This window comes from Halictus rubicundus, chromosome 3 (genome assembly GCF_050948215.1).
Source record: "Halictus rubicundus isolate RS-2024b chromosome 3, iyHalRubi1_principal, whole genome shotgun sequence".
In the NCBI taxonomy this organism is placed as follows: domain Eukaryota; kingdom Metazoa; phylum Arthropoda; class Insecta; order Hymenoptera; family Halictidae; genus Halictus; species Halictus rubicundus.
This window is the reverse complement of record NC_135151.1, coordinates 5,944,385-5,958,118: the sequence shown is the minus strand read 5'-3', so window position 1 is coordinate 5,958,118 and position 13,734 is coordinate 5,944,385. Positions and strand designations below refer to the sequence as shown.

Here is a 13,734-nt window from a genome sequence, read left to right as displayed (position 1 = left end):
TCTGAATTTTTTCCAGACGTACTAGTGAAAGAATCTTCATTTTACCAATGGGACTAGTTAAAGTGAACCTTCTGCTACCTTTAGTATTAATTTCATCGTATTCCTTAAAGTCGTTTGTTTATCCCACATTTTTACATCTAGTACGTTTTCTATGATCGCCACAATTTTTTCGACACAATGAATCGTGTTTCTGAATTTTTTCCAGACGTACTAGTGAAAGAATCTTCATTTTACCAATGGGACTAGTTAAAGTGAACCTTCTGCTACCTTTAGTATTAATTTCATCGCATTCCTTAAAGTCGTTTGCTTATCTCACATTTTTACATCTAGTACGTTTCCTATGATCGCCACAATTTTTTCGACACAATGAATCGTGTTTCTGAATTTTTTCCAGACGTACTAGTGAAAGAATCTCCATTTTACCAATGGGACTAGTTAAAGTGAACCTTCTGCTACCTTTAGTATTAATTTCATCGCATTCCTTGAAGTCGTTTGTTTATCCCACATTTTTACATCTAGTACGTTTTCTATGATCGCCACGATTTTTTCGACACAATGAATCGTGTTTCTGAATTTTTTCCAGACGTACTGGAGACAGAATCTGTGTTTGGACAACTGGACTAGTTGTAGCGAACCTTCTGCTACCATCAGTATTAATTTCATCGAATTCCTCGAAGTCGTTTGCTTGCGCCGCATTTTTATATTCAGCACATTTGCTATGCTCGTCACGTATTTCTCAAACGAGGCGAAGAGATCAAAACGTATTCTTGAATTTTTTACTTGCCGGTGGCATCGTGTTCAGAAGCACGAATGTACATTGACACTGAAGACACCATTTCAGAAAATTGGTAGCACACACACCCTTCTGGCTCGACACTGTCCTCGAAAGGTCGCATTCAAATTTTCAGCGTTAGGACACGGAAGCTGACAAAAATAGAACGGAAGTTATGCAACGATCCGATAAGGCGGGCGGGGGTATCCTTGAAGAGGTTACCCGAAGGAAGTTTACAACAACATCGCGTGCGAGACAGATCGTCTACGATCGCCGGCGAGCGAATGTAGACGGTTTTGATCGGCCATCGATAAGCTGCGCGCGAAGGTGTATTGAGCCGCCGCGACTAGTATGAACGCGACGCGAAGCCGGCGAGTGGGTGTGGACTGAGTTTGATCGGCCATTGATCATACCCCCCGCCCCCCTCACCACCGATTTTCGACGTTACGGAAGAGCAAATATTTCCAGACGTGGCAAACTTTCCGCGCAACGTTGCCAAACAGAGAGAAAAAAAAACACGCCGAAAAGAAAACAAAAATAGCCGCGTTGTCCCGGCAGCTTTTTTGGACGTATTTCAAGATAATACAGGGGGATATGGTGGTCCTCGTGGGTGGACGGGGTGACAGAAATCTCCAGGAGCGATAGGCCGGTAATATAACGCTAGCCGGAGCCAATCGGCCACCACGGCCAATGATCGATCGATTTCGGATATTAAAAGTAATGGACGCTCCGAGAGCATCCGACTGCTCCGACGTCCTTGCTCATCCAACTTTTCCTATCACCTTCTCCGTTGTTCATCGTCCTCTGTTCCTCGAGTCGCATTTGGTCCTCGCTCGGTGACATTCTCAGTTTTGTCGTGGTTGACTTCAAAAATGTGGCGTAAGCAAACGCAAAAAAAAAAAAGAAAAATTAATATCGGAGGTTGCAGCAGAAGGTTCGTCCTAACAGGTAGGCAAATGAAGACTCCCATTACTGGTACGTTTAAACAAAATTCAGATTGTTAAATATACCGTGCAATCGAGCCGACAGTGCAAACCGAGCATCGAATAATGATTTATGCATACAATAGAAATTATGCGCCGGCACGATGTTTCGGGATTAACCTGATAAACGGCGATTTTCCGGTCATGAACGCCCACGGGAGCTCGTAACTTGCGCGCGCTTCCCCTTGTAATTTTTAGCGAATTTAGACTGTGGATCGTTGTGGGAAATAAGAATTGTTTCTGGAATGTTCCCGTAAAAAGAAGCTCACGGGATTCGACGGCGGAAGATAAAATGCCGACGGAACGGAAAAGGCGTCGTCCAACATTGTCGCTAGCGCTAAAAGCCAAGTTCATTCGAAGGAAGAGAATGCTCTCACGTCGTGCATTATAGTGGACCTCGAGCAGTGGTATCGTTCGATCACGAGATTCTTCGAGTTGCTAGGATCCGACGCGGCCGGCCGCACAATTAATGAAAACGCAAACGCGGTTGAATTACGGAAACGAGGTCAAAGAGACAAGGCGACGTCGTCGGAACGCGACGATGTCGAATGCGACGACGACGACGACGACGACGACGAAGGGGCGTTTACGGGGACATTTTTACGGTGTTTGTGACCTGGATCCGGGACTCGTTCTTGGTGTCCGAGCAAGCATTAGATATCGTGCATGTACGGAACACACGGCTTTTGCCGGAGTTTCCGGTCTGGCGCGATGCATAGACTCGTTTGCTCTATCGGCCGCGAGAAAAAAAAAAAAAAAAGAACCTTCCCGGCCTCTAATAAAAGGGTCCGCGCGATCCGCCTCGAAGAACGGATCCTACGTCGGGCGAGCCTTTTACCCATTTTCCGGGACACGGGCTCGCCACTTTCGATTCTATCCGAGCACGAACACACGACTCCTTTCACCCTCGAAACACTTTCCTTCGTGTCCCCCTCTCGGCGCCTGTCCTCCTTCGGGATAGTTCTTCTTCGAGCGTTCCTCGCGCAGAGGAAGAGAGAAAGACAGAGAGCAAACGACCGCTTCGACCTCGGCTGGCTCCGATCGTTCCCCAACGAGATTCACGCCGCGTGGAAATCAACCCGGCTATTTGCGGACGAGCTGGGACGTTTTACGAGCCCGAACGATCGTAATCTTTCACCGACAACGACCATACGACGCGTCGTTGCGTACCCCCGGATCCGATCATACGACTTTCGGTGAATCGAAACCGAATGTCACGATCGCCGAACACAGCCCTCGGTGGAACGCGATCGATGGCGGAAACGCCGTGGTGATCGCGGCAGCGCAATTTCCATGGCAATCCTGCAACGTCTGATTAGGAGGTTCAGGTTCTGGTGCACGCGGTGTATTTGTTGAGTAATGAACGTAGGCGTTGCGGTAGCTGGCTCTACGGTTTACCGATTGGTATAGTTAGCGTGAACCTTCTACAACGTCCTGTATTAATTATATCGATTTCTGTGAAGTTGTTCGGCTGTAACGCATTTTTTAATCTAGTGCATTTCACGTCGAGATTTTTTTAATTGAACCGGAAGCTGGGGTCAGACTGTGTTCCTGAATTTTTCTCAGACATGCCAGCTGTGGGTATCGCTATTTTACCAATTGGTATAGTTAGTAAGATCCCTCTACTATATTCTCTATTAATTGTATTGATTTCTCTGTAGTCGTTTGTTCGTGACACATTTTTAGATCTAGTACGTTTCCTACAATTATCATGATTCCTTAAGTGAAATGAGATGCAGTGGTCAGACTGTGGTCCTGAATTTTTTCAGACGTGCCAGTTGTGGGTATCGCTATTTTACCAATTGGTATAGTTAGTAAGATTCCTCTACTATATTCTGTATTAATTGTATTGATTTCTGTGAAGTCGTTTATTCGTGACACATTTTTAGATCTAGTACGTTTCCTACAATCGTTACGATTCTTTAAGTGAAATGAGATGCAGTGGTCAGACTGTGGTCCTGAATTGTTTCAGACGTGCCAGTTGTGGTATCGCTATTTTACCAATTGGTATAATTAGTAAGATCCCTCTACTATATTCTGTATTAATTGTACTGATTTCTGTGAAGTCGTTTATTCGTGACACATTTTTAGATCTAGTACGTTTCCTACAATCGTTACGATTCTTTAAGTGAAATGAGATGCAGTGGTCAGACTGTGGTCCTGAATTTTTTCAGACGTGCCAGCTGTGGTATCGCTATTTTACCAATTGGTATAGTTAGTAAGATTCCTCTACTATATTCTGTATTAATTGTATTGATTTCTGTGAAGTCGTTTATTCGTGACACATTTTTAGATCTAGTACGTTTCCTACAATCGTTACGATTCTTTAAGTGAAATGAGATGCAGTGGTCAGACTGTGGTCCTGAATTTTTTTCAGGTGTGCCAGTTGTGGGTATCGCTATTTTACGAATTGGTATAGTTAGTGCGAACCCTCTATTATATTCTGTATTAATTGTATTGATTTCTGTGAAGTCGTTTATTCGTGACACATTTTTAGATCTAGTACGTTTCCTACAATCGTTACGATTCTTTAAGTGAAATGAGATGCAGTGGTCAGACTGTGGTCCTGAATTTTTTCAGACGTGCCAGCTGTGGGTATCGCTATTTTACCAATTGGTATAGTTAGTAAGATCCCACTACTATATTCTCTATTAATTGTATTGATTTCTGTGAAGTCGTTTATTCGTGACACATTTTTAGATCTAGTACGTTTCCTACAATCGTTACGATTCTTTAAGTGAAATGAGAAGCAGTGGTCAGACTGTGATCTTGAATTTTTTTCAGGTGTGCCAGTTGTGGGTATCGCTATTTTACCAATTGGTATAGTTAGTGCGAACCCTCTACTGCACGCTGTATTGATTACAGTGTTTTATACGAAGTCGTTTGTTTGTGGCACATTTTTAGCTGAAACGTACATCTTCTTTTAATAAGATCTTAAAGTATCATTCTCGCTTCTTGTAATAGTAGTATAGCCGTCTACTTCTCCGTATCTGGACAAGTTAGGTGTATAACCAACCCCATACAATAATATCTACAACCACTGTTCAAAATGAGTCCTGCATTTCCAAGAAACTCCTGCGCTATACTGCAGATTGTACTACCAGCGGCATTCCCGGTGCTATCATTGCCGTTAATGGCGAGGCCGCGGTGCAAGACGGTGTCAGCAAGATTGAACAATTATCGAAGTTTCAGCTCGAATAAATTTCATGCCGTCGACTCCGTCAGTCGGACACACGGTTTGTTTATCGATAGCCCGGGGACGGTTCGATGAACGGAATCTTCCTTCGCAACGCGCGCCCGTCTATTCTTGGCCTCGATCGAAAATTTTCGGTCGAAGTTCACAGCGTGTGCCGACCCTTGGAGGACAAGGCACGGGGAAAACAGAGAAGCACAAGGCTTCCACTATCATTCGACCAGATGGAATCTAACCGGGTCTCGTCCCAGGAGTTTAGGCTCGCGTACAATGATCGGGGGGTGACGAGCGGACAGTTCCCACCCCCCGTGTTTCCGTCTAGTGTTCTACTTTCGTCGACGGGAAGATCTCACGCTCTGATCCCTTCATGGATTCTCGTGTGGACGTATTCTACGTCGTTCGTAGTAGAATTATACGCGACCGGAATCCCCTAACTTCCATTTGAGATCCGGGGCTCGGTTGCGAGACGCTTTTGCGACGAATAAAACCGCTTCGAGTCTTTGCAGGTTCGAGATATCTCCACGCCTTTATGTTTATCAATCAACTATTGCACGAGCTGCGGTCACGTGTCAGCTGAATCGTGGCGGGAGTGGATAGACAACTAACTGGTGGCAGAACCCACTAATTGGCGTTGGGCTTGTGCGGTTCTTGTCGGAGAATTTCACACCCCCGCGCACAACGTTTTAGAACGACGTTTAAGTCAGCAAATAACAGAATTTCCAACTTTCTCTTTCCCAGTCATCGAGAGCGCGATACTCCTGTGTGAAATTCTTCGCCCTTCAGAGGATTTCGGAATGATCTTGGATAATGTAGCCAACTCAATGAGTATGTTCAATATTGACCTTTCACGACTTGGTAACTAGATATCAAATTAGAAACACGATTATGCCAGGCAGTTCCTAGTATACCCAAATCCACTGAAAACCTTACCCCTCGATTTTCTTTCACATATTTTTGAACAGGCTTCGGTCAAAACACTTATTTTTGAGGGTAAGCAATTTTTAACGTAAAATTGCACAGGCCGTGGCAGTTCGAATAGTCCACTTAAGGATCAAACCGTCTTATTTGCACGCCGATGAAATCGAGATTCAATTCGTAGAAGAGTACGCGGGCCACCAGTTTACGTGCTTCCAGCGTTAAAGCGACGCCATTAGGAATCGAATTTCAGTTTCAGACTCCCGAATGACCCGAATAGACTCCGAAGTCTTTGCAACTTCAATTTTCGCGAAGAGAAAGGGGAAGAATATTTCCCGCGCTCGTTGCGTCTTGTCTGCGGAACTGGTACGTGAGATTGATACAATAGGACGGCGTTCCTTAAACTTTTCTTACGACGGGAAACTTCATTGCAGTTCCTCAAATTTTAAGGGACCTCGTTGGTTGTTCTGCAAGACAGGCAGATACCAACAATAAATGGAATCTTTACGTTCTACTTTTAAATCACGGCTCACCAGTGCACTGAATTAGATTTTCATAATTCAAGATTAGATTTTCACGTATTTGAAACTGTATTGAAACGTCAAGCTCGCTTTCATTTTGATCATTTTTCAAGGAACGCTTATACAGGGTGTTCATGGGAGATTTCGAGAGGGAAAGAAGGAGGCAGTATAAATTTTTTATTTGGGTGGCGTTTTCAAGGTCATTTGAAAGTCAACTGTGATTTTTCAAATGGAAAAAGATCAGCAATTTTCGTAGGATACTTTTTTTTGTCTGCGCACTAATTTCGGAGATATTTAAAGAGAAGTAGAGCGAGGCATATTATTGTGTAAAATTCTTTGACGCAAATCGTTGATGTTTTCCAGTTGCACTAGCACGCACCGTTTGAAAACAAAATTGTCCTCTATTGATCTTTTGTTTCTGTTGTCTGTCTTTCAATAGAAGATTGTACTATTTAGCCAAGTGTTATCGTAATAAGAGATACTACATAGTAGTACAATTAATTGTATAAAATGGTGTATTCTTTAGAAGAAGGAGTAGAAATAATTTTTATATATGAAGCTGATGAGTGTGCTCGTTGAACTGCTGATAGGTTTAATGAGAGACATCCTGATACACATGTTTCGCATACGTACATACGTGTTAAAATTAGTTGCAAAGTTTAAAGAAACAGATTCAGTGACAAAAAGAAACCAGCCAAAATTCATAAAAGAAACTGATCAAATCGGAATTATAGAACAGTTTACTGTGAATCCTACTAGTTCAATTCGACAAGTTTCAATGGTAACTGGTGTATCCGTGGGATCTGTGCACAAATTACTTAAACATAACAAGTTTCATCCTTATAAAATGCAGTTGCATCAAAAGTTATTGAAAGATGACTTTGACAGGCGGATTGAGTTTTGTGAGGAATTAACAAATATGATCAACGTCACTCCTAATCTAATTAAAAACATTTGTTTTAGTGACGAATGCACTTTTTCCTTAAACGATGCTGTAAATCGTCATAACTGTCGTTATTGGAGTGACGAAAATCCACAACTTATTAGAGAAAGTAATACTCAATGGCTGGAAAAAATAAATGTTTGAGCAGGCATTTTTGGAAATGCTATTATAGGTCCTCTGTTTTTCCAACCGAATTTGAATGGCAATCTGTATATAAATTTACTGGACGACATCATTGATCCACTTATAACAGAAGTCTTGAAAACCAAAGAGATGAAAATTTTTGTTAAATGAAGAACTTTTGTACATCCAACATGATGGTGCTCCCCCACATTACACGTTACCAGTTCGCCAGTGGTTAAACAATCGATTCCCACTAAGATGGATCGGTAGAAGAGGTGTTATTGAGTGGCCACCAAAATCACCAGATCTAACTCCAGTCGACTTCTTTTTGTGGGGACACTTAAAGTCTGTTGTTTATAAAACACAACCAGAAAGCGTCGACGATTTGCGTCGCAGAATTGTACAGGAATGTAGAGCTATTCCAACAGATGCCTTCAAAAATGTTGATTCAGAATTTGAGAATCGTCTGTATTATTGTTTAGAAAACAACGGAGAGCATTTTGAAAATTTGTTATAGTTATAGGAAATTACAAACTGTCTCGCAGTATAAGTATGACTCGCTCTACTTCTCTTTAAATAAAAATAATAAATTTTAAATAGAAAAAGTATCCTACGAAAATCGCTGGTCTTTTTACGCACGATACGATCCCATAATAAAAAATATAGGTTTCCATTTGAAAAACCAAGTTGACCTTCAAATGACCTTAAAAACGCCGCCCAAATAAAAAACTGATACTACCCCCCTCGAAATCCTTGGACACGTATTTTACACTTTTTTAATATCTTCCATACTTTTCGAGATATTCGGCTGGAAAGTTTTCAAATGAACTCCTTGTATACGTTGGATTTGTTCGACAGTTCCTGGAAGAATCTTGAAATAGAAGATTTGGTACTTACCAAATACTGGTTGGTCAGATTAGAATCGCCGAACGGGTAGGGAGTGTAGACTGCCAGGGCGACGCAGTTCGCGAATATCGTCACGAGAATAAGCCACTCGAAAGGTCTGGAAAGTTGCGTCGATGAGAATTTCTCTGGTTAAGGAAAATGAAAATAACAGGAGGAATCGTATCAGGCCGGCCTCGTCCCGGCCTAGCGAACTTCTCTTCAACTTTTCCTCCGGTCTCTTCGTTGAGAACCGATGCGCTCGGTTCCCAGGATACTTAAGACCTCTTAGATGCAAACCGTAAAAACTTTTCTCGCAGAAATAAATAAAGAGAAGGAAGCTTCGATTCCGCATTGCTCGAAGAGAAAGAACGTCGCGTTCAATCATAAAAGAAAGACGGTCCGATCGTTCTCGTGGATGGTAGCCAATGATTTCCATACACGTGCACAGTGAGTCATTTGTTGATACAGTTCCCACGTCAAAATTTATCTTAGGAATTGTTATGTGAACTCTCCAAAGTATATTTGAGTAGCGTGTTGTTCTAACGTTCAACTGTTCGTTTGCAATGCGTTCACGTATTGATTTTAACATGAAAATTGATGTTTTCTCGTAAATATATTTTGATGAAATTAATTAATGAACACTTCGAACGCCGAACTAGAAATCCCAAAAATTCCATAAAATCAAAGTAAATTATTTAATGAAATAAAAATTGCAAAAAATTAAATGTGTGATACTGAGTAATCCTCCAACTTTCTTGCATGTTACAGATCCTAATCAAGTTCAGCACGATGAATATATCAACGTGAAAATTCATTTTAAAACCTGCACAAATAATTCTGTCACCCACATACGGGTGACGTGGCATTCAACGTGTTAATTGAAACAATTTGGATCTTACTTTTACTAGTTTAATTCATAGTTGACTCCGTGGTCCGCGGGCCACCTGAATCACTTCCACTACTGTATTGAACTGGCATAGTTAAAAAAATGGCGGGGCTAGTGAAATAGCTCTATTTCCCTTTCCCTGTTTTTTGGAATGAACTGAAGAAGACCTAAATGGAGGTACGCGGATGTTAATTGGTGGAGAAAGGCAGCTTGGTTGGTTCGATGGTGGGAGAAGTAGAAGGGATGTGAAATAACTGGAGCGGATGTAGAAGAACCTAGGATGTAGAATATGTAAACGAACTAGATGGAACATAGGAACACTGAGAGGGGGATGTAGAAGAATTGGAGGGGATGAAGAAAAAATAGAGGGAATGTGGAAGGGTGTGTCGAAGAAATAATTCCGAAAAGGATACTTCCACTCGACGACGTCGATGCACATCTTGCGCACGGGATTCTTGAGGGGTAGACAGAACAGTGCCCTGACGGGTCTGTCCGGCGGTGGTTTGCCGCCCCTTCGAGCCGGCCTCTTAGGGGCGGACTTCGCGGCACCTTGGCTGGTCCCGGTATTTTGTCCTGTCTGCGACTGCGCAGTCGTCGGCTGTCCGTCCTGGGCAGTTTGGGAGTTCCGGTGCTGCCCGAGGATGGGGGGGGTCGCGGCAGTCGGCTGGCCCCCCGACAGCCCAGGGGGGCCCAACAATGAGCCCCCATCCCCCCCCGCGCTCATCGGTCGCTGCTCCTCGCCGCGATCGGTCCCGTGCTTACCGCTCCCAGTTCACCTCTTCTTCTTCTCCTCCCCCTTCTCCTCCGCTTTCGCTTACCTACACCGACGCCGCCTCCTCCGCCCCCACCACCTTCTATTCCTCCGCCTGCAAAGCCTCCGCCTCCTCCTCCTCTCCCTTCACCGTCCTGTCTGATCGGTGCCTCGCCTCCGCCGCCGACTCCTCTTCCGGTTCTGCACGCGTAACCACGCTCCTCTGGACCCTGCTGCCTGGCCTGCACGCAGACGCCCGTGCAGACGTCTGACGACGACGACGACGACGCCGTTCGACGCGCTCTCTCAGAGACGCCCCACCACCCGCTGCAGCTCGCCGGCATGCTACGGCACTGGGCTCTTTCGAACCTCCCTCCGTGACCTAAACATTACACGCAACATCGTTATTATCCGCGTTGTCATCGAGATTCCGCGCGCGCGGAGTGAGAGAGAGAGAGAGAGAGAGAAAGAGAGGGGGCTTTTGTCTCTACGCTCTACGCTTCACGCTCCGCTTCGCTTCCCTTCGGAACCAATATGGACACCCGCTGCAACGCGACGCCGGTCGATATTAGTCTCGTTATCCTGACGATAGACCGCTTTTCCGTCTGTTTTCCGTCGTCACCGAGAAAACCTGCCGCGGAGGAAAACTGTGCCTCAAGTTGCGAGGAGCATTGCGACTCTTATTGTTATCGAAATAAGGGGGTTAAACGAGTCGGAATTGTCTCTTGACACTGTCTCGGTACAATGCTCCAGGCTGTGAAACGGTGTATCGAGAATCTTTGGAAAATTTGCTAAAATGTTGCGTGACATACAAAGTGTATCAGATTAGGGAGATCGTGTAAATGTTTGGTTTTATTTGTGTTCGCTGTATGAAGACATTTCTTAGAGTAAAGTTGTACTGTTTTAAGGGTTGCGTGTAAAGGGAGCAAACAGTTTTTCTCAAGGTCATCATTGTAGAAGATTTCAAGGTCACGGGCATGATTTTGATTGGAACCTTGTGTTTTTGTTCGAATGTGCTTATGGAGAATAGAAAGACGAATGCAAAGAGTATAATAACTATACCAGAGTGATAATTTAACTCTCGAAATGTTTGTCTGAAAGATAGGGTACTTGAAAGTCTTTCAAACACAAATATCTCGAAATAGTATGGTTATTATAGTTGTTGGATTCGTCCTTGAATGCTCCATAAGGACATCTAAGAAAAAATATAGGATACTATTCAAAAATATATCGGTGACCTTGAAATTGCCTAAACAGATGACCTTGAGAGAGAATCCTTCTCACCCGATATGCCTGTCCAGTGAAATTATGTAATAAATACAATTGTGAAACGGTGTATTTATGTCTTGAACAGTTTGTTTATTCGACAGTAAATGGGACTGGAATTTAGATGTCCACATTAATTGAAACACTCTGTATAGATTGAGGCTAAAAATTAAAAAGAAATGTGTTAATACTGAGAAAAGAGAGACGTGTACATTAGTGACAATTTTCTTTTGCGTTTCTCATATGTGAAAGCAATTTTAAAATATTGATGGAACGACTTATTAAGAGATAATTACATAGTCGTAACAGTATTAATCTTTGAACAGGATATGACGAATGAACTCGTTTAGGAACCTTTCACATTCCCCTTAATCCAACAAGTTTTATCATATCACAATCAATCCACTCTGATGCAAACTATGTATATTGTATTCATATCGATTGCAGGACAATCTTCGTTACGTCAATTTCAATTTGTCTTACGGCACATTTTTACAAGCGTGTTCGTAAGTGCAAAGCTATCTTATTAAAAGGTTAGAGCAATAACAATGTGGGTGGGTCTAAAAGAAATTCCTTTCGAGGAACCCACGACGTAATCGACAGCAATCAATCGTGTACTGCGTTGATAACGAAGTATGAGGATACATAATTATTGTATAAGAGATAGGGAATAGTAAACCAATTCCTATTTCATGACTGCGAGGTTGAAATTGGATAAATATATTGTATATACAGGGTGAGTAACAACGACTATCTGAAATAACTCGATATCTAAACGGTTCTATAACAATCGTTGTATCAAAAAAGTTTTTACTCGATTATGTAGCATTTTAAGCGTCGAATGAGTACAATATGATTTTTCTATATCTCATTTTTTCCGAGATATCAAGGTGACCTTGAGGCTTTTCAAAGTCAATGCAACCTTGTTTCAATACCACGCTGTTACCAATGGAAGGACGAATTCAGCGACCTGTAACATGGTAACCTTGAATTGATCTTGAGAAACCTCTGAAAATACTCAAGGTTACCTTGATGTCAGAGAAAAAAGCGATATAAAAAATCAAATTGCACACGTTTAATGCGTCCCCTAAAATGCTACTTAGTTTATTCAAAAGTTTTTGATAGAACCAATAGATTTCGAGTTAGATAGTAGTTCCTACTGACTCACCCTGTATACAGGGTGTCCCAAAATTAAATCAATTCCGTGAAATGGGTGGTTCCTGAGGTCATTTGAAGCGACATTATCCTTTGGAAAAATGTCCGCCTGGACTTTGTTGAGGAGTTATGTATTAACGAAAAACACGGACCAATCAGAGCGCAGAACGGCGCGCGATGGCGGAGAGAGTCGCGAGATGGAAGAAAGAGTGAACAACAGAAGGAACAGAAATTAATTTATAATAATTAGAATTCGCTTTGTCAGCCGTAAATGCACTTGCTGCTTCGAAATGCGTGTCACTGGGCCATTCGGGTTGAACTTCACAGCTGACTTCAGGTATGCGGCAATGCCGATAACTAAGGGACATACGGTCAGGTCAATGAACCTGACTTCCACTTTCACTGTCTTATCGATAAATTAATCGTATGTTTATTTCGCACAGATGCCCTGAAATTTGTCCACGCTCACGCTCTCTGTTCACATTTGCCAACGCATAGCTATGTACTAATAACAATTGCAATATCGCTTGCATTGAACCAAAAATCACAACAATCAGTTAACGTGGTCACCAGACTGCGAATGTCATGCACATTCGTAGCAAAAGTGAGTAGGTGCACTTTAAAACAGTAAAGAGATTAAAATAATTCAAAAACACCAACTTATTATTTTCAACTTGTTAAAATGATTAAAGCAAGAATCCACTATCTGTCTGGCTCCTGTCCATTGCAATAGCAGCAGCCAACTTTTATTTTGCACAATATTCCGGAGTCTAGTGATTAGTTTAAATATGATTATTAAAAACACACGTATTGGTAACCGTGATTTTTAAATTGACAAGTCTAAGAACGACACTGGTCCTGCGCAAGATTTTTCTGAACAGTTTAGGAAGGGCATTACGCATGTTTATAAGTTTACGGGACCCGTCAAAATGACGGGTTCTAATATTTTTAATTTACAATTGTTAAGTCTCTAAAGATACATCCATGAGAAATTATTCAACAAATTTATTTCTTTGTGTATATTATTAAAAAAAAAAATTGCTAAAAATTTGGACAGCACATTCTTGTTTACTTTATAACGTAATATAAAATAGTCACTTATAGTGCTCCGTAAACCTAATGTTAACAAAGCCGAGACGGACATTTTTGCAAAGGAAAATGTTGCTTCAAATGACCTCAGGAACCACCCATTTCACGGAGTTGACTGAGTTTTCGGACATCCTGTGTAATAGTAAGTATGTAATAAAGCACAATGGAATTAAAAATCCTTTTCAGGACCATTGATGCCGAGACTAAACTGAACTCGGTAACATGGACTGTTTGTTGCAGCGAGCATCGTCC

At 42.3% G+C, this 13,734-nt stretch overlaps 1 protein-coding gene across 4 annotated transcripts in view; it reads right to left on the bottom strand.

The window, feature by feature from the left end:
- Ca-alpha1d (Ca[2+]-channel protein alpha[[1]] subunit D) overlaps positions 1-10,072 on the bottom strand; it is a 66,762-nt gene extending 56,690 nt beyond the window's left edge. For all 4 annotated transcript variants that reach the window (XM_076785012.1, XM_076785010.1, XM_076785011.1 and 1 more), the window contains exons 1-2: positions 9,635-10,072; positions 8,348-8,453 (exon numbers count right to left, since the gene is read on the bottom strand). In XM_076785012.1, the coding sequence (XP_076641127.1) occupies positions 8,348-8,453; positions 9,635-9,945 (417 nt within the window). In that variant the 5' untranslated portion in view covers positions 9,946-10,072. The remainder of the gene's footprint in view (positions 1-8,347; positions 8,454-9,634) is intronic.
- Between the last annotated feature and the right edge of the window lie 3,662 nt (positions 10,073-13,734).